General features: G+C 51.7%; 1 protein-coding gene across 2 annotated transcripts in view; it reads right to left on the bottom strand.

The window, feature by feature from the left end:
• Window positions 1-27,176, bottom strand: part of AAK1 (AP2 associated kinase 1) — a 52,785-nt gene extending 25,609 nt beyond the window's left edge. The window contains exons 1-6 of one of the 2 annotated variants that reach the window (XM_064731221.1): window positions 26,951-27,176; window positions 26,575-26,863; window positions 9,034-9,152; window positions 7,254-7,362; window positions 4,394-4,536; window positions 1,177-1,298 (exon numbers count right to left, since the gene is read on the bottom strand). In XM_064731221.1, the coding sequence (XP_064587291.1) occupies window positions 1,177-1,298; window positions 4,394-4,536; window positions 7,254-7,362; window positions 9,034-9,152; window positions 26,575-26,737 (656 nt within the window). In that variant the 5' untranslated portion in view covers window positions 26,738-26,863; window positions 26,951-27,176. The remainder of the gene's footprint in view (window positions 1-1,176; window positions 1,299-4,393; window positions 4,537-7,253; window positions 7,363-9,033; window positions 9,153-26,574; window positions 26,864-26,950) is intronic. The other variant, XM_064731222.1, reaches the window with a different exon arrangement.

The raw sequence follows: 27,176 nt of genomic DNA, 5'->3' as shown, positions 1-27,176 counted from the left end.
ACCTGCTACACACCTCAAACAGTGAAACACCCCTCACAGTGCCCTGGGCAGCCAGAACAGTAACCACAGTCCTCTCTAAAGCACAGAATTAAATAACAACCACAGTCCTCTCTAAAGCACAGAATTCACCACAAAATGTGCAGTCATTTCAAGAACAGAACCATTCAAGGATTCAAAGCATTAACAAGGCCAGTAACCAAATGTCCTCTGCAATGCCCTCACTGCAGGGCTGTGCCCAGCTGTATCACAGAGATTGTCACTGGATATGTGGCTCCCAAAAATGAGATTTCCAACCAGGAGTCCTGCTCAGAGCCGCTGTGGAAGGGATGGGTCACTGTGCCTCAAACCACAGTGAGAGTCTGCCTCATCTTAAGAGATCACAGCAAACAGAGAAGCTGCAAACTGCTCCAGAGATGATGAGGCTCCTCTCTCTGATGAGATTTCCTGCCAGCAGGTCTGTCATTGCTCCTGCTGCTCACCTGAGCACAGGAAAGCATTGCCAAAGGCAAAGGTTTTGTAGGCTTAGGTGTACAAGTAGGGCACTCCAGGGGACTGCAATGCTGGATTAGGAGCACTCTCAGAACTCCACTCAAACAAACCCAGGAGATCCAGGAGGTGTAGCTGAATCCCAGCAAAGAAGAGACATCTGTACCCATTTTTAACTGCATCAGCAGCAGGGATGTCAGAACTGCAGCAGGGCCAAGGAGCTGCAGTGTGCTCACCCCTGGCCAGGGCTCCTGAGCTGCAGGTGAGCCCCTTTCACAAAGGGGCACCAGAGATGCTGCCAGGCCAGCTGGCAGGGCTGGGGCAGGAGGAGGAGCTGGGCTGAGCCCCTGCAGGAGCTGGCACTGCCCAGATGAGCCCAGATCCGTGGGGAGGGCAGCTGAGGCAGGAGGGACTGTGCCAGCCCAGCCTGGGGCTCAGGGAAGCCAAGGAGATGAAGGACAGACAGCCTGGCCCTGCCCAGGACAGAGCAGGCTGCTGCTCTGCATTAATCTCAGCTCCAAAGCAATCACATTTATTGTTTCACCTTCCCCCCGGCACTCACTCACCTGCAGCACACACTGCCATGCAGCACAGCCAATCTGCTGCACCAGGCTGAGCAAAACCAGCCCAGCACGAGGGAAATCACCCTGAAAACACAAATACTGGGCTGGACAGGCACAGCACACTTACTTCTTGATCTCCTCCTCCACTGCGTTCACCCCCTCTGTCTGAGGGTTCTGGAATTTGTTGGTAGCACTCCCAAAGTCACACAGGACGTAGTGGCCACGGTCATGCAGCAGGATGTTTTCAACCTGGAGCATCACAGACAGACACAGAATCACTCAGACAAAAGAATATTCAGGGTTTGGCTTTTTTTTTCAGATGAGTCAAGGTTTTAAGTGCCTGAAGACATATCAGACATCTCTGACACTGAAGTCTAAAAGTGACAGCAAAGAAAACAGGCATCAAAACTGTCACATCTCCTAAAATAGACATCAAATCATGGAGGCACAGCTGTAACACTGCCTTCCATGCTGCCACCCCTCCCTTCTCCTCCTGCAAACCCATCTCCCTGCCTCTGTAAGGCTTCAGTGTCCCAGTGCCTTTGGAGCTGAAGGTTCCTGAGCTACTGTGGCCCTGGTCTGGCACCTGAACTGGGGACAGGAAATCCAAACTGCCCCAGATTTACAAAGGCTCTAACTCCTCACAGTCCATGGGGCAGGCAAACAACACACACTTCCATATTCATGAAATTAAAACACATCTCCAGGTCTTTGCCTGCACCTCACCTGTCCCTGAGGGTCCCATTCAAAACAAACCTCAGCTCATGCTCACATTTATTTGCTTGTTCTCGGAGTCTGCTGGGTGCCCACAGCCCCTGAACAGGGGCTGAGACCCCTTTCTTTCAAACATTATTTGGTACCTTCAATCAGGCAACAGAGACCAATAAAATCAGCAGAAACCTCCTGTGCATTAACAAAACTCTACCTTGCACCCACCTAAGGAAACTGCCTGTTCCAACACTGACTGTAAATGTGTGAAACCCTGTGCTCAGATCTTGGCTTTGGCAGAGCATCCCTGTGTTCCAGCTCCTCATCTGTGCAGCAGCACTAACAGCATGCTCTCTGGAGGAAACACACCATTTTTCATGTCTTTATCTTCAATCAGTGTCAAATGCTCAGATACAACAACGAGATAAAACATGCTGCTCATAGAGCTCAAAATAAATAAAAAATCACCACATAAGCGTTTGCTAACAAAACCCTTTGGAAGCAGAGCTCCCCATCAAGGATGGTCTTTACAAGAAGGAAAGAAAAAGAAGGAGTCAGCGTTTCAAGCATCAGAAAATGCAGCCAAATTAGAGCAGCTGGGGGGGAGAAGGCTGGCTTGAACCCAAGGGTTAAACACGCCCCTTCCCCCTGTGCCATCCATCTGCTCTGAATGAAGCCTGCACACAGATGTTCTCCCCAGCACAGCAACACTGGCCCTGTTATTCCCTGTTATTCCCTGCAAGCACTCCTCCAACACTCCCCCTGTATCTGCCTGAGCAGGCTGATTCCTCACTCAGGTTTGTCACACATCAGCACGGGACCATCCAGCAACCAGGTGTGATCAAACGCCAGGAGAAGGAAAAAAAAAATAAACAGAGCAAAAGGAATCACTGCTGCCACTGCCAGGCCAGAGAAAAGTGGCTTTGAAAGGAGTATGAAGGTGTCTTGTTCTGCTGAAACACTCAGGAAGCTGCAGCCCTGAGCGCACCCAGGGGTGACACAGCATCCTCACTCCCAGTGCCATGTCCCCTCTGCCCACAGAAATGCTGGGTGAAGGTTGCTGTCCCCAGCTGTTGGTCACCTCCACCAGCTGGGGACGGTGCCAACAGGAGGCTGCTCTGCTCTGGGTTAATTCACAATCAGAGCCAGGGGCAGTGAAACTGCTCCAGCTGCACTTGTGTGAATGGCTGGGAGCTCATTCACAGCCTCCCTGCTGCTGGCAGCAACCTCCAGCTCCAGGGCAGCATCAAAGAGCTGGAAGGCAAAGAAGGGCTCCAGGGCCCAGCTGCCTGCAACCAACATCTGCCCCTCTTCAGCAGGGTGACACTCACCCCAAGAAAACATCTACGTGTCCCTCCTTACACCCAGAACTTCTCTGGCCCTTCATCTCTCCTGGCTTTGCAACTGCCCCTTGACAGTGTTCCATTTTAACACAAATAAAGTCAAAATATATATAAATATTAATTCTGTGTTAGTGCTTAGATCCCCAGAGGTCACCATGACACAAACAATACACTGCTCAAGCAGAAACACGTCTCCAAGCAGAGAAGAGCCAGCCCTGACTCTGGGCACAGCTTACCCAGATCAGGCCTTGCAAAACCTGGTGGGCTGGACAGCAAGAGCCCATTGCAGCTGCAGCTCAGGCAAAAGTACCACAGATCAACTCCCTAATGCAGCACAGATGTCCCAGATTTACTCCCGTATATCACACTGAGTTTGTTCTCCATTAACCCCCAGGGGCTCACCAGAAAGGTACGGGCAGGGTTAATGTCAGCTGGGGAGGCTCCTGGTCCTCACCCTGCTTTCCTGACCTACACAAACTTTACAGCCTTAAATCCAGGACTGATGGCAAGAAATCACCCCTGGGAACAGACACAGAGCTGCTCCTGTACCCAAAGTGACTCAGAGTGGCATCACTGTCATTTCAGACATGCCACAGACACCAAACCCCGGGGATGTTTTCCCCTGCTCTACCTGGCTCTCCTTGCTACACGTGGCATGAAAAACAATGGCCAGTGGCACAAACAAACATCTGTGAGGGCTCTGAAAATAGAACCTGCCCCCCAGAGCACATCTGAATTTCAAATGCACGCAGCAGCCTCCTTCCTGGCTGAGTGTTTCATCCCAGCTCCCTGAGAGCAAAGGGAACATCCTTCTGTTTGTGGGTTACAGGTGGGGGATTTTCCCCAAGCTGGCCCAGCTCTGCTCCCAGCTAAGCACACAGAGCTTTACAACACACTTTCATGGTCAGAGCTCCAGAGGCCACTTTCAAAAGCTCCTAAGGATTCCTGCCCCAAGGCCAACATTTCTGAAGGCTCCTTTTAATCTGGAAACAATTCTGTGAGCTACCTTAAATAAAGCAGCGTTTCAGGCCACCGTGAATAATTCATCAGGTACATCCTGGCACGTGTGCAAGCCACAATTATTCACAACCATTTGTGTTTAAGCAGATCTATAGAAGGCAAACATATGGTAGGCAGCAGCGAGAGGCTCATTTCTGTTTTTATCTCCCAGCAGAGAGGTGTGCTTGTGCCCACTTCCCCTCATTACCAGCAGCACAAGCACGGCGTGGGCAGCTGGCAGACAGGCAGGAGGGTGCCAGCAGCTCCGTGCTGCAGCCCTGGGGCAGAGCTCACCTTCAGGTCCCTGTGGATGATGGGGGTCTTGCACTGGTGCAGCCTGGCCACGGCCTCGCAGGTGTCGCAGAAGATCTGCAGCACCTCGCTCTCGGTGAAGCCGCTCTGCAGGCGCTGGTTCATCAGGTTCACCACCTGCCCCCCTGCGGGACACACGGGCAGGGTGGGGCGGGGTGAGAAACCACAGAGGGACAGTGAGGTGTGGGGTCCCAAACCACAGCAGGGACACAGCTCTGACCATCCCCAACCACAGCAGGGACACAGCTCTGATCATCCCAAACCACAGCAGGGACAGTGAGATGTGGGGTCCCCAGTCAAAACAGCAGGGACAGTGAGCTCTGATCACCCCAAACTACAGGAGGGACACAGCTCTGATCATCCCCAATGACAGCAGGGACAGTGAGCTCTGACCATCCCAAACCACAGAGGGACAGTGAGGTGTGGGGTCCCAAACCACAGCAGGGACAGTGAGCTCTGACCATCCCCAACCACAGCAGGGCACAGTGTGACATCCCCAACCACAGAGGGACAGTGAGCTCTGACCATCCCCAACCACAGAGGGACAGTGAGGTCCGGGCACACACCCCAACCACAGAGGGACAGTGAGTATGGGGTCCCCAATCACAGCAGGGACACGTGAATCATCCGCGGGACCACTCTGATCATCCCACAGCAGGGACAGTGAGATTGGGGTCCCAATGACAGCAGGGACACAGCTCTGACCATCCCAAACCACAGAGGGACAGTGAGGTGTGGGGTCCCAAATCACAGCAGGGACAGTGAGCTCTGACCATCCCCAACCACAGCAGGGACACAGCTCTGATCACCCCAAACCACAGCAGGGACACAGCTCTGACCATCCCCAACCACAGCAGGGACACAGCTCTGATCATCCCAAACCACAGCAGGGACAGTGAGATGTGGGGTCCCCAGTCACAGCAGGGACACTGAGCTCTGATCACCCCAAACCAGCAGGGACAGAGCTATGGGGCCCCAATACAGCAGGGACAGTGAGTTGGGGTCCCCAACCACAGCAGGGACAGTGAGCTCTGACCATCCCAAACCACAGCAGGGACACAGCTCTGACCATCCCCAACCACAGCAGGGACACAGCTCTGACCATCCCCAATCACAGCAGGGACACAGCTCTGACCATCCCCAACCACAGCAGGGACACAGCTCTGATCATCCCAAACCACAGCAGGGACAGTGAACTCTGGGGTCCCCAACCACAGCAGCAACACCAAGCTCGGGACTCATTTTCTTATTTTTCTTCCAAATAGGACTTCTTTTGTCTGACTAGAGGAACAAAAGGCTGGATTTGGGGCACCCACAGTCCACGGATTAGTCTGCCTCACGTAAGCAAGAGGAGGGAGCAAGGGAGACACTCAGAAAACACACACGTTAAGTGGCTTGGCTGAAGCTGTTGACTGCAAAGAATTAAAAATCCATCTGTAACAAGGGAAACTGAACAAACAAAAGCAAGTTTTCAGGAACGAGTCCTGGATTTGTCTCAGCTTTGGGGTTTTGTTGCTGTCAAGGCCTTTCCAAAACAATCCTGAGGGTTTTTTCTCCTCTAAACGCCCTAGACAGACAGAAAAAATCTCCTTTCTGAGGCTCTGGTGAAGCAGGACTGCATCATTCCACATCACAAGGCTGGAAAACTTTCGTGGTAGGAAAGAAAAGCTCAGTTTAATGAATACTACAGCTGTGAACATTTTACACCCAAAATGAATGCAGTTCTGCACACAAAGGCACTGATTTGGTTTGGAAACTGCCGGCCACAAAAGGAAAGTAACAAGGGAAAATCAGAGAGTAACAAGCATTGCAGGGGGAGGGCTGCAGGCAGAGCATCTGGCAAGGGCCACGTGAGGAAAACCATCTCCCTGCAGAGGGGAGGAAACTCCTCACAAAGATGGGTTTAATTCATCAGCCCAAAACGTGGGTGCTGCACTGGGGGGTCTGTGGAGAGCTCAGGTTTGGAGCTCCCTCTCAGTGGGCTCTGCACATGGGGCTGAGCAGGGATGTGCCAGCACTGCCAGGCCTGTGCTAACAACAGCCTGAAGCTTAAAGGGATATTGTGGGTGATTCCTTCCGCAAAACTGCCCCAAAAGTTCCTCCTCTCACCAGCAAACAAAGCAGCAAAGAGGACGTGGCAGAACAGCAGCCTGCACTGGGCCTGCTCACACACACCTACATGTGTGACAATGCTACCATGCTCTTGAGTTCAAAGCCAGACAGGCCCAAAAATGCCCATTTCCATCAGCTGCCACCATCCAAACCAGGCACAGGCTCCTGAAGTCACCTGGCCAAAACATTATTTTTGTTGAACGCTCTTCTGTGAGAAGACAGAATTTGAGCCCAGCACATGCATCATGTCCAAACACCACATCCAGCCACAAAGATCAAAGCTTTGGGACAGATGGAACAGCCTGTCTGGCTACAGACAGCCAAGCAAAAAGGTCAGAGGTAACAGGAATGCTTTTTGGCTTCCCATTATCCATGTCCTGCTTCTTCCAGAACAATCCTAAGCCAGGCTGATGAGGAACAAAGCTTGCAATGAGATTAAAGTGAAGAAAAATTACATTCCTGGCTGCTTTAAGAGGAGCCACTTCTTGTGTGGAGCATCCTAAAGACAACAGCAAGATGCATTTGAGGGCTCTCCTTCACAACAGAGGGGCACAGGAGCACCCTGGGCAGCAGCAAAGATGGCACCAATCCACTGGCAGAGCCAACACAGCCCTGGCCCTGGTTTGCTCAGCTCAGAACAGCTCAGGGACAGCTCTGCTCCAAAGGAAGATGTGCAAGGTCCCTGCAGACGGACAGGGGGCAAACCCCACCCGTGCCCAGCCCCACTCACCCCGGCAGAAGTCCATGAGGATCAGCACCTCCCACACGTCCCCACTGCTGACTGAGCTGATGCTGGAGTCGATGTAGCCCACAATGTTCTTGTGGCCAGACAGATCCCGCTGCAAGACAGACAAATCCACAAATCTACACAGGGAACAGCCAAATTCACACGTGGAACAGCCACACTCACACGTGGAACAGCCACACTCACACGTGGAACAGCCACACTCACACGTGGAACAGCCACACTCACACATGGAACAGCCACACTCACACATGGAACAGCCACACTCACACGTGGAACAGCCACACTCACACGTGGAACAGCCAAAATCACACGTGGAACAGCCAAAATCACACGTGGAACAGCCACATTCACACGTGGAACAGCCACACTCACACGTGGAACAGCCACACTCACACGTGGAACAGCCACACTCACACGTGGAACAGCCACACTCACACGTGGAACAGCCAAATTCACACGTGGAACAGCCAAATTCACACGTGGAACAGCCAAAATCACACGTGGAACAGCCAAAATCACACGTGGAACAGCCAAAATCACACGTGGAACAGCCACACTCACACGTGGAACAGCCACACTCACACGTGGAACAGCCACACTCACACGTGGAACAGCCACATTCAGGACCAGCCCCATCCACACCATGGACTAACCAAAACCCCACTATGGACCAGCCACAATCAGGACCAGCCCCATCCACACCACGGTCCCTCCTCATCCTCACTTTCCACCAGCCACCATTCCAAAGGCACCAAAGAGAAAGCAGCAGCAATGAAACCCCAGTAAACAAGCTTTGATGTGAGATCTAATCTCACATTTCTCCACACAGCCCAAAGCTTCCCTGCACTATCACAAACTACAGCAGCTCACTTAAAAGGTATTAACCTCATTTAAAGCTACTGCAGGAATCACACACAGAATTGCTACAGGTAGGAGTTTCTGACATCCACCCCAAACCTGTGCCTCGTGTGGTGAATTCACAAAATGAGGATTTTATATTTCCTTCCCCACCTGGCAGCTGCTCTAAATGCTCATCAGAACTTTGAATACAACTTCAAAAGTGGCACTTCCACGTTTACCACGCTGCAAACAAGATTAGGCAAATCTATTTGGATCATCTCCATTTTGTCTTTGTTTAGGGAAGCCAAGTTTGAAACAGCTATTAAAAATAGCTATCCCATCATCTAAATCCTTGTGTCCAATAATCTGGAGAAACATCCCAGAGCTTATTACAAATACTTTACATTTCAAAAGCCCTGGCAGCAGCTACCCCACAAATACAGTTTTAATCTACCAACCTCAGTGATGCAGAGATAACCTTCATCCCAAGCCAGGATTAGAAGATGCTGTGATACAGATTTATCTCAGGATGGAGGTCTGCCATTCATGCACTGATTGCAGTTCAGAGATATCAGAATCATCAGCCTTTTCTCATCAGGTTTAAAAGGCTGAAGTCTTGAGATCCCAACAAGATTGTGAGACCAAATTCCAACATCCCCAGCCATGCTCACATCTTCTGCCCTTCCTTTTCCCATTAAGCCATGCAGTTCTCCCCTCCTTTTCCTGGAATTCCCTGGTTTTTTTCAGGTGTTTCTTGTCCCCTGAGCAGGAACTTTAGAAATAGTTCAGTACCAGATTTCCACACACTCCAGAGGCCAGGATTTCCACACAAAAGCCATTTTTGCTAGGAAAAGGCAGGGTTTGTGGCCTGATGGCACAGAGCTCACGAGCAGCAGGTGCCCAGGCCAGAGCAGGCACTCACCATGATCTGGATCTCCCTCTTGCAGACCTGCAGGTCGTACTCATTATTGACATACATCCTCTTCAGGGCACACTTCACCCCATTGCTCGTCCTCACCAGGAACACGATTGCAAAGCCACCTGTGGAGGACACAAAACCACCTGCTCATTAACCAAAAGCCGCTTTGTTCCCAGCCCTGTCCCTGCCAGGGGACAGGGACAGGGACACTGAGCAGCCCCTGCTGGGGAAATGCTCCTTCCCTGCCCCTCTCCCAGCTCTGCCTGCATATTTTCTCCAGGAACTCACAGGGATCCAAGGGGGCAATCTTCAATTAATGGCCACCAAGTTAACACCTAACATCTCCATAAAAACAAGCAATTACACCGGTTCCTGGTCCTGCCAGACAGCCCTTCATTGCTCCATTAATTCCCATTACGAAGAAGAAAGCAGAAGGACAGCAATGCTGCCTTGGACAGAAATCAGAGCTACAGATCACCCGCTGAACCACCAAAGGCCTAAACTTAAAAGGCTCTGCAACTTTGAAGCATCTAAGTTACATTACAAAGCTGATTTGTGCAAGAAGCAAAAGAAACATCTCCCACATGCAGTTTGATGCTAATGCTTTTACATCAGGACAGAAGAACAAGGGAAAAACCCACAATTCATTCTGTGGTCACTGCTATTAGTGAAGTCAGGATTCCCAGGATAAATGGACTTGTTTCAGATGAAGGCCCTTCACACAGTTCCACGGATGTGCTTGTGCTCGTGGTTATTCAGCACTTCCATGGGCTGCCCCATCCCACCATGCCACACTTGGGTGAAATTTACTGACCAGGAAAGAATGAGAATGAGCAAATAACCAGACAACACTGCTGTGTGTAATGTACAACCCTCCCTGGTTGTTTTCAATGGTTTCTATGACATTACACCTTGTCATAAAAGGTGTTGCACACACAGGTAGCTCACTGCCAGCACGGGGCTCAGCAGCAATCTCCCCTGGCAGCCCAAGCCCAGTTTTACACAGCACAGCCACAGCACCAGGGCAGGCTTTCCCAGGAAACCCCACTGACCTCCAGCAGCAGCCCCAGAAAGACGGGACACAAAGAAGAAACAAAACAAAAAGCACTTCTCCTCCCTTCCCTCCCACAAAAAAAAATATAAGCATCATCAAGACTTCAATTAAATGTCTGAAAACTGCAGCCAGGCTGCAAAATGGGCACTCCAAGTGAGAGAAGCGGGCCATGGCCCTGGGATGCAGCAGCCACAGCTGCTCCAGCCCCCTCCAGCTCCGGAGGGGCCTCTGTGCACAGCGCTCGATTCAGACCCAAAAATAACCCTGACTCTCCCTGAAGCTGCTGCAAGTTGAGGATCTCAAATTACAACTCATTTTTAAGGGCTCCTGAACCCACAGCAGCAGCCCCATTGTTCTCCCCAGCCACGTTTGTCTCGTTTCTGGAGAGCAAACCTGCACATCCCGCTGTGAATCTTCAGCCCAAAGGGTGCCTGTGGAAAAGAGGAACACAGCACTGCACTGACTTTTCTTCCCCCCATTATACCCCACAATGGAGCCAGGAAGAAATAAAGGACCATAACCAACACCATTTCCCCAAACCCTACTTTGCTAACAGCCTGTATTTTTCAGAATCATTGGAGAGATCAGGTTTGGAATCCTTTTTTTAAAATTTCTGTACAGTATCTCCATGGATCTCAGAAAAATACTAGAGGGAAAAAAAAAAAAAACCAAAAAATCCCCCAAAAATACCACAAAAACCCAAAGAATTGTTTTTTCAAAGTTCATTACAGTTCCAATTTTGGTTTTGGTAATAACAACACCTTTGGGTTTCCCTACCCCCAAAGTGAGCAGCTCCACCCCAGGGCTCAGTTCCCTTTTCCCAGCTCTGGCCAGCAGGACAGGGCATCTCCATTTACAGTGCTGTGCTCAGCAGAAAGAAACACGAGCTGAGCAGCAAAAATACATCAAAAATACATTTACCTTATCTTTTAACTGCTGACAGCTGCCTAACCCTTCCTCCTCGCCCACTGCACATGTACAGCACCACCAGCACCTCCTCAGCCTCCAGAGCTCCAGACCACAACCAATTTCTCCCTCATTATCCCAGTCCAACCCCCAACTTGGCTAAATCCTGGTTAAGTTGAAAGGAAACGGATCAAAGACAAATTTACAAGCAATTATGATGGAGCCCTGCCAGATGCACATTACAGGACCATTTTCTCCTCTTCTCAGAGAGCAGCAAGACAGCGGCGGGCACACAGAGACGATGATCCTGGGATGGGAGAGCCAAGGTCGGCTCGGGAGCCTGTGCCACCCTCAGGCACAGCTCAGAGTGCTCGGGCACCAGGAACATGCCCATCTCTCTGCTGGCAAAGCCTCCTTCCCAGGGCACGTGGGGAAAGCAAAGGCACGGGACCAGCGCGGGCTTCGGCTGCAACAGAGGAAATAAATCCAGGAGCAAGAGCTGAGCCTGAGCGTCACCCCAGAGGACAGCTCTCCCCTGCACATGTGCCTCTGATTTAAGGTTCTGAGGGAAATTCAACTCTCTTCCCCCAGCAGCCAGCAAAAGCTAAAATACCCATTCTAAAATGTGAGAAGTCATTTCTGTGTTCATATGAATACTGTTGAGCAGGCAGCACACAGGCAGCACTGGGATCACCATCAGCTCAGAGCCACCACCAGCTACAGGGCTCTCTCTGGGGGAATATTTTTTGTGTCTCTTTGGTGCTTTAGGCCTGCCTGAACTGCATGGGAACATGGTTATCAAGCCACACACTGCTGCCTGACTGCTGTTCTTGCTAAAGGGTTTCAGGATAAGCTGAAAAAATACTGGGAAGTTCCAATTATCTCCAGTCAATACAGATGCCAGAGCAATTTTCCATGCAGGTTTGTGTCAGGGCACTGGCCAGCTGCCAGCTCTGCTGGTTGTGTTTTCAGCCCTTCTGTAATTTCAGCAGGATGCACGGCTCCTCACAGCCAGGCAAGCACTGCTGAGCCAGGTGAGAGCAGCTGCAGGTGAGGAGAGAGCTGTGCTGAGCTCCAGGTGAGGAGAGAGCTGTGCTGAGCTCCAGGTGAGGAGAGAGCTGTGCTGAGCTCCAGGTGAGGAGAGAGCTGTGCTGAGCTCCAGGTGAGGAGAGAGCTGTGCTGAGCTCCAGGTGAGGAGAGAGCTGTGCTGAGCTCCAGGGATTCGTGGTGGGTTGGAGATGGAATGTTCCTGCAGCCAGCAATGCCAGGCAGGCACAGCACTGCTGCTGCAGGGCACCAGTGCAGCCCCTGATCCCCTCTCAATGCTCTGCATGCACACAGCCCAGCACTGCTGCTGCAGGGCACCAGTGCAGCCCCTGATCCCCCCCAATGCTCTGCATGCACACAGCCCAGCACTGCTGCTGCAGGGCACCAGTGCAGCCCCTGATCCCCTCTCAGTGCTCTGCATGCACACAGCCCAGCACTGCTGCTGCAGGGCACCAGTGCAGCCCCTGATCCCCTTTCAATGCTCTGCATGCACACAGCCCAGCACTGCTGCTGCAGGGCACCAGTGCAGCCCCTGATCCCCCCCAATGCTCTGCATGCACACAGCCCAGCACTGCTGCTGCAGGGCACCAGTGCAGCCCCTGCACTGCTCAGATCTCCCCAGCCCTGCCCCAGGAACACTCAGCCTCCAGGGACAGCCAGCCAGGCATTTTAAGCTCCAGCTGTACCAGCAGGCACTTAATTTTAAGTGCTCTGCTGAACCAGGCACAAAGCCACTCCATTTGCACAATTCCAATACTCGCTGATCCTTATCCATCAAGAATTATGTCATAGTTTGCCTTATCTCACCAGCCACAAGAACTTCCTCAGCTCTTACCTTCCTAAGCACAAGGGCAGGCTCACTCAGGGTTTGTTTTCCCCCAGTCAGGATGCTGTGATCCAGCTGCAGGAAAACCACAGTGACTGCCCTGCACGGGGTGTTTCCAGCTCACCATTCCCAAAGCCTTACTAAAACACTCAGTAATGTGGTTTTGCCCAGCCACAGCCCCAAGCAGCTGTCACACAGACACTGCACATCACCCATCACTGGACAGCAGCACCTGCTCTCTCTGCTCTCTCTGCTTTTCTCTCTGCTGCTGTGCTGGGAAGCCATCCTGCACCTCTGGCTGCTCTAACTGGAGCAACATACAGTCATTCAAAAAAAAGAAAAGAAAAAAGTTTTCCCCCAAGTTTTGTACATACAATAGTCACTCCTTTCAACCCAACCCATTCTGTGATGTGATTCTTGATCCTAAAGCACCAATGGTTTTGGGCACCTTTTCTAGAGGCCCAGGTGCCCTGGGATCCTCGGAGCAGCTGAGCTGCCAGAGACCCCAAAAACCCTCCCGTGACTGCTGGAAGTGGCACTGGGACCCCAGCAGCCCCCAAAGCATCACCACAGCCCCAGCAAGGCAGCAGGGCCAGGGAGCAGAGCCAAGGGAAACAGCCCCACTGCTCCTGCCTCGTGCCACGCTCTGCTCTGACCCTACAACAAGTAAATATTTGCTGCTGTATTTTAATATGGGCTTTTTATTTCAATAATAGCTCCCCATGATTTGCATTAGGATTACAGTGCTATTTTTGTGGCTATTAATCTGCACCAATGTATTCTTTCTGCTGCCTTTATTCCACCCTTCCATTGCCCAGCAGGAGGGTATTGCTGCACATACCTGCTGCAAACACACCATTTCAAATCCCATTTTCCCCGTTTTTGTGCCACTTCTGAGCTCTTTGTTTCCAGGACAGGATATTTCACTCCAAATTAAGCTTTCTGTTCCAGCATTATTCGTTGTTATTACTAGATGTGCCCACAAACCAGAGGCAGCACTGTGAAGTGTGATACATAACGAGGGGCTGGAATGAACAGGATCACTGCACATTGCTTTTTCTGCTTTGTGAAGCATCTGCAACACCCTCAAAGTCACAGTGTGTCAGCACTAACATCTTTACAGACAAATACAACTGCCTCATTTTGTTTTGAAAGTCATTTGAGGCACAGTTCAGAAGGCACAGTAAGGAGGCAGACTTTGCATTAGGGCTGTAATATCCAAGATCATGAAAATACCAAATACCATGAAAATCTCCTCTGGATTCCAACCCCAAGCTCCTCCCCTACATCCCAGTGCAGCTGTAACCCATCTTTCCTCCTGGAAGGATGCTCTCCAGTCCTTCCCAGATGATCCAGCACCACAAGGCTGGAGGCACTCACAGCAGTGTGGTTGTACTGATGCTCTCCTTTGTGTCTGCATTTTGTTGTTTTAGTACTACATGTTGGAGAGACACGACACTTGGGGTTTGGGATTTAATTAGTGCCTGTGACTCACTCTCCCACCCAACTCCATAATCCTCTGCCTACAGTGGGGTATTTCCATGCCATTTTATAGCCATGTAAGTGAGGATTATTCACCCTCAAGCTGCAGGCACACAAACCACACGGTCTGTCCCAAGGCACAGGCTTGCATCACCTCTCAGGAGCATACACAGATAAAATAAAGATAAAATACAGATAAAACCAGTGTTTGTTCCCCATAACCCAGGCTAAAAACCAGATTTTCTGCACCTGGGGTCAACAGGCACTGACAGGGTGTGTCAGCCACAGGGGTCAGGTACATGCACAAGTGTCTGGAGGCGGCAGTGGGGACAGAGGGGACACTCAGGACACACCACACACACAAATAACAGCAGCAGGCCCTGCTCCAGGAGGGCCTGGATGGGGATCTCTTACTACACCCAAATGTCTGTAAACAGTGCATGTGTTTGTGTACATGTGTTACAAACCAGGGTCCAGTTCTGAACGAGAACAAAACAAACCCTCGTGTCCTGCCCAGCTGAGAAGAGCAGATAATAACTCTAAATTAAACACTAAATTAAACAGGGCCTCCCTCAGCCCAGACTTTTACCTCAAAGGAAATAACAAGCTTTACTTAGCAGGTTTTTGTTGTATTAAGTCCCTTGACTTATCTAAGCATAGCAGTGCCAAGGTGAAGGGGCTGCTCCAGGGCTGTCCCAGCATCTCCCAGGGCAGATTTTCAGGGGGCTCTCAGTGCCTGACCCCCCACACTCACCTGAGCAGGGAGTTAAACACACCAAAACCAAACAAAAACCTGGGTTCTTCACTGAGCTTTCAGCTGTGGCTCCATCTGCTCCTCTGGGCTGCTTCCATGCCCCTAAACAGCACTTTAAAAGGTTTCACCCTGGAGTGGAGATAGAACTGCTCTGGGAAACTTATCACATCACATCTTGAAACATCAACCGCCAATTAAATAGTCTGAACATTTAAGTTTTATCTTGAGGGCAAAAAAGAAAGGGCACACCACTAACTCCAGCTGAAAGGAGCAATGGTCACAGTAACTCAAATTTCAGCCCTGTTCTGACCATTTTAATTGGCTGTAGGAGGCAATCAGAGCCCCAGAACTGCCGGGAAAGTAGATGGCACCCAGATAAAGCAGAGAGGACATCTAGTATTTCATGACAGGAAACCTGAAACGTGCACAGTATCAGGAGAATCAGCTGAATCCTGCATCTCCCCAGATGGAAAATTAGAGCTAAAAAGGTATTTTTGCAACAAGATCAGGAATTTAATGGTGAACATACTCTAAAGAAGACTGCAACAGTTACAACTGCAAAAAGTCAGGAGAGCTCAGAGCTAGTGAACAGACAGGACATGCAGCTATTTTCTGAGTGTTTCTAGTGATACTTTAGTGGAAGAAACACAAGGGACAGATACAGGTTGTGTGTCAAGCCAGCCAAGGGCAGAATCCTCCTGGCACAGGACAAACTCTTGAAGAATATTCAAGCTTTGCTGGGCAAATCCCCAGCTCCCCTTCCCTGCCTGCAGAGCAATGTGCTCAGCTTGTTTCCTCCTAGCAAATGCTGGGGCTTCCCAGCCTTCATCCTGCTGCCAGAGCACAGGAAACTGAGAAACTGGGAAACTGAGGTGGATTCTGTGCTCACCCAGCCCATACCCACAAGAGCAGCAGCTCTGACAGGGCAGGTTACAACTCCCTGCTTCAGAGTGCATGGAGAGAATACCTGTCAGCCCCACAGCTCCCAGAGCTGGGCACTGTCCCGCCAATAATCACCACTGCAGGCAGCCAGAGATTCCCCACACAGCTCCCACTCGAGCTGGGGAGCATCTGACCTGCACAGAGCAGCAAGCAGAGGAGGCTCAGGCTGGCCGGCAGAAACCCCCGAGCCAGCCGCAGGCTGCGTGAGCTCCCCAGGCACGGAAAGCCCAGCACCTGCCCACACAAAATGCAACTGGGACTCAGGGGGAGGCGGGAAGAAAAAGGGAAAAAACCAAAGAACCAGCTTCAAAGATACCTCCAGAGTCCATCAGACAGCACTCATCTCCAGGGCAAAGGTCTGATGCCACGAGAGCAGAACAGCCCAGGCAAAGCCTGCTGATTGCAAACCCTGCAGCTCTTCCAGCTCCAGCACTGCTTGGGCTTTGGGCTTGAAATACCACCAGGAAAACCTGAACAGAACACCCAGCACCTCAGAGCAAAGGACTTGTCCCCAGGTAAAACAAAGGCCTCAGCTCACACAGAGCTCATGGCTCAGACTCTCAGCCAGGGGAAAGCAGGGCCACACTCAGCCCTACACAGCTTTACCATAGCTGAGAACCCTAATGTGATTATCCAATATTACCAACACAATTACAGGGCCCTTGCTTAATGTCACTGCTGCAATATCTAGGCCATGACAGGCCAGATTTAGATTTACAAGCTCCACCCTCTCCTGTTAAACAGGCAGGACGTCACCATGGCTAACGCTGGTGTGGCAGCCCCAGCCAGGAGTGCCTGAACTGTGCAGAATGATGCAGCCAGGAACCCCACACAGCACCAGCACAGCCTCTGCCTCTCCTGATTTCACAGAGCAAGACTGGCTGTCTAGGGATGGTGGCAGTTTTGGGAGTGAGCACTCAGTCTATCAGCTGTGATGCTCACAACAACACACAGACACAAAATAATTATACAGTCAGAGGCATTCTCACTGCATGGACAGCATGGGGAAAGCACCACTGCCTCTTAGTTATGCCTCCTACTTCTCTGGGGCTGCTTTAAAGCCATCCAGCTTCATTTCTTTGCATGTTTCAGGACCCCAACTCATGACAGACCTCACTCCCCACACAATCCTCCTGCAGCTCCCAGGCAGGCCCATGGACAAGGACAAACAGGAAGCTGTACATCACAACACAGCAGAGAAAGGAGGGGAAGGAAATTAATCTCTGCCATGCAGCAGCATTTCAGAAGCCCAAAATAATCACTGGGCCAGGTCCAGGCTGTGCATTAAAGGCACTCCCTTGTCAGAAGCTGCAGCCCAAGGGCAGCAGGAGCCGGGAGCAGCCCAGGCACCCCAAGCCAGGGGCACTAGAGCCTCGCAGCATTTGCAGCATTTGTGACAGCAATTTCATAACCAACAGAGCTCACTGGAGGCTCTGGCTGCCACAGCAGGAAGCACGCTGAGGTGTTCACGTGGGGGGATTTGCTGGGCATGTGCTCTGCTGCACAGCCCTGTGCATCCACTCCATTTCTCCCTGACAGGCACACTTGCAGAACCAAAGCTGATGGAACGGTGTTTTATTGCTGTGCAGCAAGACACGCTGCCTCCAAACACATTACTTGGCAAGGCAGGCTCAGTCCCTCTCTATTGTAACAATTTTAGTCCCTGAACTTCCACTGTAAGCCCGAAAAAAAAATAAAAATTAATGGGTCATGAATAACTCAGGGCTTAAAAAAAAAAATTAAAAGAATCATTTGTTTAGTTATCAGTCAGCCCTTTAAAAAGCACATTTCAGCTGCTATTATTCCCAGCAGCTGCTAATAGCATCTGAGCCCTTGTTCATCTCCAAGTGAAATTAGCACTGGCATCAACATGCTGTGGAGCATGACGGGCTGAGTGAACACGGCTGGAAATGCAAAGCCAGCAAGAAGCTGCAGCAACTGCAGGCAGCTCCAGAGCTTCCCTGGAAAGGCCAGGAAGCCGTGAATCACACCAGAAAAAAGCAGAACCAGTCGAGCAGAGAGCAGGCTGTGGCTGGAGGTGAAGAGGAGGGAGAAGGCAGGATGAAGGCCAGGCTGGGACTAGCGGGGCTGGCTTGCAAGGGCCAGGCAGAGCAGGCTGTGGAGAAATGTCATGGAAACAGCACACTCCTTTGGGGAAGCAATCATGCAAGGATCCTAGGACAGCTCACAGCTACAGACAAGTCAGGCATGCAGGAATTCTGGTTCCAGCATCTGGGAATTCTGGTTCCAGCATTCGGGAACTCTCATTCCAGCATTCAGGAATTCTCATTCCAGTATTTGGGAATTCTGGTTCCAGCATCTGGGAATTCTGGTTCCTAGGGCAGCACCCAGACATGCTCCTGAGCACGGCAGCAGAAGCAGAACTCCACATGTTCCATTCAGCATTTAACAGGAAAACATACCAGCTCTACATGAAACAGGGCTTTGAGCTTTCCACACATGCACAGGTGAAGAGGGAGAGGTATGAACTATTTGTCTTTTCATTTGTCAGATGTCTAGGAACAGGAAAAGTTGCAGGGGTCCAGAACCTGCAGTCTTGTGGCTGTTACTCACCAAGCCTGCAACCACTGGGGATTGAATTCATCAGTTCAAATGAACTTAAGCAATTGCTTTACTTATTTATATCCCAACTTAAATAATAAATATATCACTAAATGCATCAGTTGCAGAAAAACTTTCAAAGGTCTTCTTATGTTAAGTTTAAAACAAAAGCAAAAGGTAGGAAACAACCACCTGTCCCCCTTCAAAACTAGCATCATTTTAATTTTTTAAAAGTCCAGTAAATTTACTCCTGTCACATGTGAGACAGCTGTGAGAGCTGGGTGAGCAAGGCTGAGTCTGTGTGTTCCTGTGGTCTCTGAGGAACAGCAGATCCTGTGTGTCAGCTCTCACACATGGTGAGCTGTACCACCATCACTGCCTGTTCCTCACAGCCTCTCACAACAGGCAGAGAGGCAGCAGCACACCAGCGTGCTCTGGCACCAAGGGAAGGGCCAGCAATCCCCAAGGAGCAGGGCCAGGCTTTGTTCTGTGGTTGCATTGTGTGACACAGGGCCCTGGTCCATGATAAAAGTTCCTGGGTGCTATGGTGACATGAATATTAATGACTCTGTGATTAAAACACCAGGCAAGGAGTCATATTTGCATTTAATACAAGACTGCCCCTGCTCTGCTGCACAGCCCTTATCAAACGGCTTCATCTTCGTGGGCTTCAGCTTCTTGTTTGTGAAATAATTTGATAAACCTTCCCTGGCACCATCTCTGTGTGTCTGCTCTGCAGAGAGGGGACGGGCACAGGTTGGGGCACTGAGGCACAGGCTGTGTGGGGCACAGAGGCACAGGCTGGGGCACAGGTTGGGGCACAGAGGCACAGGTTGGGGCACAGAGGCACAGGCTGGTGGCACGAGAAGCTGTGCACTAGGCAGCAGGCTGTGTGCACTGAGATGCAGCAGGCTGTGTCACTGAGGCACAGGCTGTGTGTGGCACAGAGGCACAGGTTGGGGCACACCTCACACCCAGAGCCTTTGTGTTCTGCACAACAGCTCAGCCCTTCAAACTGCAGCTGGAAATGCAGCACACGAACAGCAGGGTAACTCATGTTCACATATCCAAGTACATCTGCTGACTCAGAAGCAACAGGTAGAGGCTGAAAGAAAGGCTCTGACATTCAGCAGGTTTGTTCTCGCCAGAAATGTCCCCAAGGATGGCAGGACAGTGTGACCTGCCCGTCCTGCCCTCTCTCCCACACTGTCCCTCCTGCAGCCCTTGCCACCCCACACATCAGGGCTCTGTGATGCATTTCTTCATTTCCTTACAAGCACAACCATAGGAACCAGCAGGATCTCACCACTGGGTGAAAAGGCAAGTGTGCAGCACCCGAGTCCCTGCACACACACAGGTGCTGTCACACATCCTTCCAACCCCAGAGGGTTTTCTTCCACAATCTCAGGGTATTGCTCATGCCACAGCCATCTGCACGCCCCTGGTGTTACACACCCCTTGCCAAAGGTCCTGAAGAGCCATTAGAGCAGAGCCCTGGGCCAGCAGCAGCCACAAATAACCCTCCTGTGGCCATCAGGGAGCATTTCCCATCGATCCAGCTCCCTCTCACAAGCAGCAGCTCAGTGCCAGAGAGGTCTTTATGGCCCAGGTCAGAAGCCATTAATCCTTCAGAGGGTCACAACAGGTAACTCAGCTAACACTGAATTAGCAGGGAGGTCATGCAGAGAAGGCACAGAAGGCAAAAGGTTTCCATTTCTGTGCTTCTCACATCAGCACTGATTTCTTGTGTCCCTTTTCAGAATTTCAAACCACTGTGAAAGTCCATATCACTCTCATGAACCCCTATAGAACCTGGGCTAGGGAAGTCACAAAAACATGTAGAGCACACCAAACGTGGTGCCTTGGAGAGAGCCTGATGCTCAGCGACAGCACAGGAACCAGGCACATCATGTCCTCATGGAGCACTCTGCACATCTTTGAGACAAGCCTGGGTTTATTCCACTGCTGCCATTTGTGCAGCAAAAGCACACATCAGCCCTGCAAGCATCACTCTGCTAAGATGATATCTGAGCAACAGCTGTGCAATTAGGCAGCCTCAGATCCTGCATTTTGCTCTCACACCCTGGAGAACAGCTTGTCAGATTGCTCTAAGCTCACACAGGCACATTTTGGGGCCCCCTACCACAGGCCTTTGGGAAGGGAAACTGCTGTGTGCCTGACAGTGAATGGAGATCAGCTCTACCTGCCCTCAGCACAGCACAGGCAGCTTCCAGCTCAGCTGTGAGGGGATGCACACGCAAATCCCTGCTCAGGGAACTCAGCTGCTGATGGCTTTTTTTATTTTTAATCTATGAGATCACCCGTCACTGGTACGTAATTTCTTTCTGCAAAATCATGAAGCAAAGCAGATGCTATGAGCATCTTGTTCCAAAAATGTCTTTAATGCAATCCTGCAACACATGGCCCAGGGTCCTGGTGTCAGCAGGGCTTCTGCCACAGGGCAAGTGTGAATTTACACCCAAAGCACACGAGTGCCAAGAGCCTCACTGAAATCACAGCGAGGCAGCACTCGAGAGGAAACACAGACTGCAATTAGAGCACCCAGTCTGGAAGGGCAGAGATCAATTCCTGACTTGGCCACACGTGCTCTGCATTGCTTCACCTCCTATCCGAGTTCCCAGCAGCCCTAAAAGGGGTGGAAGGGCACATCCACAGGCTGTGCCAGGGCTCAGGTACTCTGGGGAGTGAGAGCTGCTGGCATCAGAGGAGCTGCAGCAGCTCCCCTCTGCTTCACTCTGCTGCATCACCCTGAGGCCAGCTAACAATAACCTTCATTTCATTTAGTGGCAATTCCTGGACCTCCTACAAAAGGAGAAAGTTTCCATAATGACAAAAAGCCACAAATGAGAATTACCTTGCAGTGCCTCACTTAAGCCTTTCCAAATCTTCTCCTTGTGCTTGTAAATCACTGTCAGTATTGTTCCTGCTCTCCAGAAGCACAGCAGCCAGTAACTGATCCAAGGAGGTTTGTTTCCAGCATGACACCACCACAAGGACATCCTGTGCTGTCCCCATCCAAGGAAGGCAGCACCCCTTCCTGGGAAACTTACTCAGTTACCTCTTGTTATCAAAGATAACTCCTCCATAAACCAATTCTGCTTGTGGCATGTTCTCCTCAGAGACTCCCTGTCTCCTTCCACATGCAGAACACAAGTAAACACTTAGCACAAGAGCAGGCAAATTGGTTGTGACTTTCCAGAGAAGCAGCACCAGCCCTGCAGCTGGCACGCTGCCTTCCCCACGGGCACAGCCTCAGCCTGCCCAGAACATCCACCCTGCATAAAGTCACCTTCAAGGGAAGCACTCCCAGCCCCTGCCCAAGTGTGCAGCACCCAGCCAGGGCTGACCCCTCATTAGCCATGATTAATGCAGGTGGGTCAGCCTGGAAGGCAAGAAGTGCTAAATCCAGAGTGGATTCCAGCTTGTCTTCAGCACATTTGTAACTTCCCACCTGCTCTCCTCGAGCTGCTGACAAGCACAAAGGGGAGAAGGCCCGTGCCACAATAAAAACACTATGCATATGCAACCAGAGGTTAGCAGCCTTTAAAACTACCAGAACACTTCTGCAAGGCTCCAGGTGGAGTTAAACCATGTACCACCCCCCGGCAGAATCCCAAAACTAGGCTTTCTTACACTGACAGCTTCATAGCAGGAGTGCTGGAACAGAAACTCTGCTGGTTTCACAGGGAAGCTCCTTCCCGGGACGGTGACTGGCTGGGGTAGCACTGCCTTGGGATGGTGACTGGCTGGGGTAGCACTGCCTTTAAAGCAGCTTTAGCTGCCACAGCTGCTCCATAAGGAACCAGCCCCACAGGCACAACCCAGACCCCTTCTGTGACAGCCTGCACAAAGCTCATGGGCCGGGCCAGGCCAGTCTGACACACTTAAATCCACTAACACCTGCTTTTCCTCCCTGATTACATCTCAGGACACGGCACACATTGTCCCAGCAAAAGCTGTGCTGCTAAAAGCACCAAAACACTTGGGATACCTCAGCATTTAGCAAAGAACTCCCCTGGGATCCTTCACAAGTTCCCCTGGTTCTACTCTTAGAAAAACAGACTGCTGGAACACAGAATCAAACATCCTACCTGGCAGAGCAGAGTGCAGAGTACATGTTCTGCCCCACAAGAAACAGGGAAAAAATTAAAAATAAGAATCACGTGTCCCATTCCGAGAGGAGAAACAGTTTAATTCCTAATCCAAATGTCCCTGGTCAGCTGATTAGCAGCTGGCCCTTGGCTGAAGCTGGAAAGCAGTAACTCACAAAATACACTTCAAAGCAATGTCCCGAACCCAGCCACACTGGAACTGGGTTGAGGATCACATAAATCTGCAAAACGTTCCTCAGACGGGGTTTGCTTTAAAGTGAAATCATTTCAGAGGAAGCTCACGTGTGTCTTCAGTGGCTCCAGGTTATGGTGCTGCAGGGAAGGAGGTGCCAAGGGAGGGCAGGGGCCAGCAGAAAGGGCACAGGCTGGGCACTCACGGCTCTGCCAGCTGCTGCCCACCTGCACTGCCCTGCAGCTCTGAGCAAAGGCAGGATGGATCCACAACATCCCTCTTTTCAAAACACAGGAAAAACACAGCTGGCAAACGCAGGATGGTTCTGTGACTCTGGACTGGTTTGTAATACCAACCATTAAATGCTTTCAGATCAACACTAGCTACAGCACACAGGCACCTACCTGAAAAACTCCAGTGAGATATCCAACAATTATTAAACCCAAATCACTTACTTAGACTTCAACTTACTTGAAGGGGAAAAGACCTTCAAAAAAGTACAATTTTAAAAGCAACTTTTCACAGAGCTGCAGAAACTCAGCCTGCACTTTTTGCTAGAAGCAGAGCAAGACAAACAAAACCCTGCTCAAACACGTGCCCCATGGATGTTTACACACCTCGGGTCAGCTCAGCACTCTCACAACACTGAGCAGAGTCACACAAACCACAGAGGCCCCCAAAAATGGGACACTGGGGCAATCCCCGACCTGGTTTAGCTCACCCGTGCCTCGTGGGACTTTGCCACACACACAGCTCTCCCAAACTCCTCATTTATGGCAACATCCTTCTCAGTGTTCCTGCTGCTTGGATCCCCATCAGCGGGACACCAACCTCCCCAGAGCTCCAGCATGGGGCTCTGTTGTTTGGGGTTTTCCCCTACACACAGGCAGAAACAAAGAGCAGTATCTGATTTGGTCCAACGCTGTTTTGGTTTATTTTCAGAAAGAAAACAGCAAGACAGCAGCCTGACTCAGCCCCACACTGCAAGAGCCCCTGGGTGTTCGTTTCAGCTCTGTGAAACACCACTCACCCCAAAACCAGTCACAACAGCCCTGAGCCCATACTGGGGCACTGTGTAACTAAACCTGGCCCTGCAGACCCCCAGCACTGCCCTCCCACCACAGATAATCCCTGTGCAAACTCTGGGGGCAATTGTCCAAGAGCTTATTTGTGCTTTTATGTGGATTAGAGCAGGAGAGTTACAAGGACCCAACCAGGAACCGCCTATTGCAACACCCTGTTTGTAAAACCCCACTGATTCACCGTGTCCCAACACCACAACCAACCCCTCAAATTCCTTCTGCATTATTCCCATCTCCTTCCTCCCAAAAGGAGGGGATGCTCCTCCCTGCCAGGCAGGCAAGTATCCAGACAGAACTCTTTTTCAGGGGAGTTAAACCATGCAGGTTTAGCAGCAGCAGGTATTTTGGGGATCTACACAAGAGCCCGGAGGCACGTGGAGCCATTTGGCACCTGGCACAGGCAGTGCTGCAGCCAGGGCACGCTCCCCACCAGCAGGGTTGCTCAGCAGAATTCAGGGTGACCAGGCACAGCTCTGACAGGCACAGCCAAATCCCAGCACTTCCATTCCAAAACTTCTGCTTCAACACCATTCATCACTTCATTGCTTCTCTCTTTTAAGGCACTTTTACATCTCGTTTTTTTCATGTTTCACAGGCTGCACCTAAACTCAGCCCTCCCCACTCCCTCCTAAAGCCATTGGGATGAGAGGTCCTTCCTCCCCAGACAGGATACTCCTCCTACAGAGTGCTTCCCAGGGGACTTTTCCTTTCAGCACAAACAGCCGGGAGCTGCCTCCTCAGCACTGCTGAAGCACCACTGCAGCTACAGAGAGGTTTTCCAGCCCAGTTCCAGGCGTCAGGAGTGCAGGGACTGGGCTGCCCACGAGCTCCCCAGGTCCCCAGCTGAGTCAGGGAGAAAAGGCTGCTCACCAGCACACCCAGAGCTGCAGCACTCCCCAGCACAAAAACCAGCAGGACAACCTGCAAACCAGCACACGGCCTTGCTCGTGCCCCTTGGAGGCTCTGCTCTGCACACACAAGGATTTCACACCGTCCCACCGGGAGGGAGGCACCTGGGCAGCACCTTCCAGCAGAGCTCCCTCTGCCTCACTGTGCCACAGTGCTCAGCCCGCACGCACGAACCCAGGGCTGCATCCCACAGACAGGAACCAGGAGATGCAGGGACAGCCCCCCGAAGCAGCAGCTCCCCCAGGACAGGGAGGCAGGGAAGGGAGGCTCTTCCCCCCCAGGCAATCTGTGCTCCCACCTCCACCTCTGCAGCAGCAGCAGGAGAGCCCGGTGACACACGGCTCCTCTTCCCGGGGCAGAACCTGCCAGCACATTACTCATCAGCAAAAAAAGCCTCTGCCTTCCCGTGCTACCAGGATGAGGCCATCCTGCATTAAAGGGAGACTGACAGCTTCTCAAGTTGAGCTCATGTAGGTCCTCAGCTCCCAGGGCCAAAAGGGCCTTGGAAATACCAGCCCAGGCAAACCTACAGTGCAAATTTCAAAGGAAAAAAAAAAATCACTATAGTTGCTAGGTAAAAGCCTGGCTTCAGTGCTCCTCTCAGCAGAACACATCAGAACCCAAGTCTGAAAAACAGCCACAGACCTATTTTCTTGCACACCGCGGTGAATTCTTACAAATCTGAACACAGGCAGCGTACACAGAGTCCCTTTTCCATTTTAGGGCTCTTTCTGTAAAAGCCAACACAGGTCCTCCCACTCAGCTCTCTCCCAGCAGCTCTGCTCTCCCTCGCCATCAAAACAAAACACTGCTTGGACTAAATCTGCCCAGGATGCTGCGCAGGAGGCACCAGGAGCAGGTCTAAAGAGGCCAACACCTCCCTGAAGGTCGAGGCTAAGGTTACCAGGCAGAGCCGTTCAGGAGGCTCCCTGCAGCCCCAACAAATGAAATGTAAAATGATAGTTGGAGCAGCAGAGCTGGTTACAATTAAACAAATGCCACCAGCAGCTTGCTGCACTGCAAGGCCTGCACACGTCATGAGTTCTGTAACCCCCAGGATTCATTTTTAGGTCTCTAACTGTTTTATTTGGGGGGGAAAAAAAAAAGAAAAAAGGCAATTGGGATCACCGCTTCGCCTTGCAGACATCCCACACACAGAGAAATCCCTCATCCCAGGTCACAGCCAGTCCTGCTCAGCCTACCTATGTGCATAACAAGGAATTTACTCCAGTGTTTTAATCCTCTCTGCTTGAGGTGGGAAACGAGGTAACAGCTGAAGAAAGTTTAAGAGCGAAGGACACTGCTTTCTTTATTTACAGCACCTTGTTCTGCACCAAAATATAGGACAAATTTGGTTTGGGTGTTTCTTTTGGTTTTTTTAACTCCCACTATAGAAGTAAGAAACAATTAACTTCTGAATATCCCCAAATTCCTAAAGCATTAAAAAAAAAAAACCTAACTCTGCCAAATCCACACTGGATTTACAGATGGGAACACCAGACACATCAGCCTGCAGACACCACAGGACTGCAATTCTGCCAAGGACAATGAAATATTCAGCAATCTGGGGGTCAAGGAGCAGGCTGGGTGCCCGGGACAGCCCAAGGCCTCCCTTCCAGCCTGGGGAGGGAAAAGCCGCATCCACGGAGCGCTCGGAACGGCACCGGGACCTCACCTTCCGCCAGCACCTCGTCCACGGTGACCTGGTGCCGGCCGATGCTGAAGACCCGGCCGATGTAGCCGCTGCCGGGGCCGCTGCTGCCGCCGCCGCCGCCGCTGCTGCCCGCCCCGGGCCCGGAGCCGCCCTGCTCGCGGCGAGAGTCGAAGAACTTCTTCATGTCTCAGGAGGCGGCGGTGGGGCCGCGGGGCGATGCCGGTGTCGGTGCCGAGCCCTGCGGCTCCTGCCGCGGCCGAGGGGGGCCGGCCTGGCGGGGCCGAGCCGCGCTGTCCCCCGGGGATCACACCTGCAAAAGCAGCGGGGATAACGGGCCTGCGGCGTTACCCCCGCGGGCCCCGCCGCGAGCCCGGCCCGCAGCGACCCTGCCCGGTACCTCGCAGAGGGCGGCGGGAGCCTCCATGCGCCCCGCGGGGCCGGCCTGCGCAGCCCCGGCGGGTCACGGCGGGGGCCGCCTGCCGGCAGGGCCCGGGGCCCGCATCGCTGCCTGGCGGCGTCACCGGCGACCACCGAGCGCGTCAGGGACACGGACAGGGACCGACCCCGCCGCCGCCGCCCCCCGCCGGCCCCATCCGACCAGGAAATGGGCCGTCACAGGAAGT

Source organism: Zonotrichia leucophrys, chromosome 22 (genome assembly GCF_028769735.1).
Source record: "Zonotrichia leucophrys gambelii isolate GWCS_2022_RI chromosome 22, RI_Zleu_2.0, whole genome shotgun sequence".
Taxonomy (NCBI): Eukaryota; Metazoa; Chordata; class Aves; order Passeriformes; family Passerellidae; genus Zonotrichia; species Zonotrichia leucophrys.
Note: the sequence above shows the minus strand (reverse complement) of the source record. Positions and strands in the feature narration are given on the sequence as shown.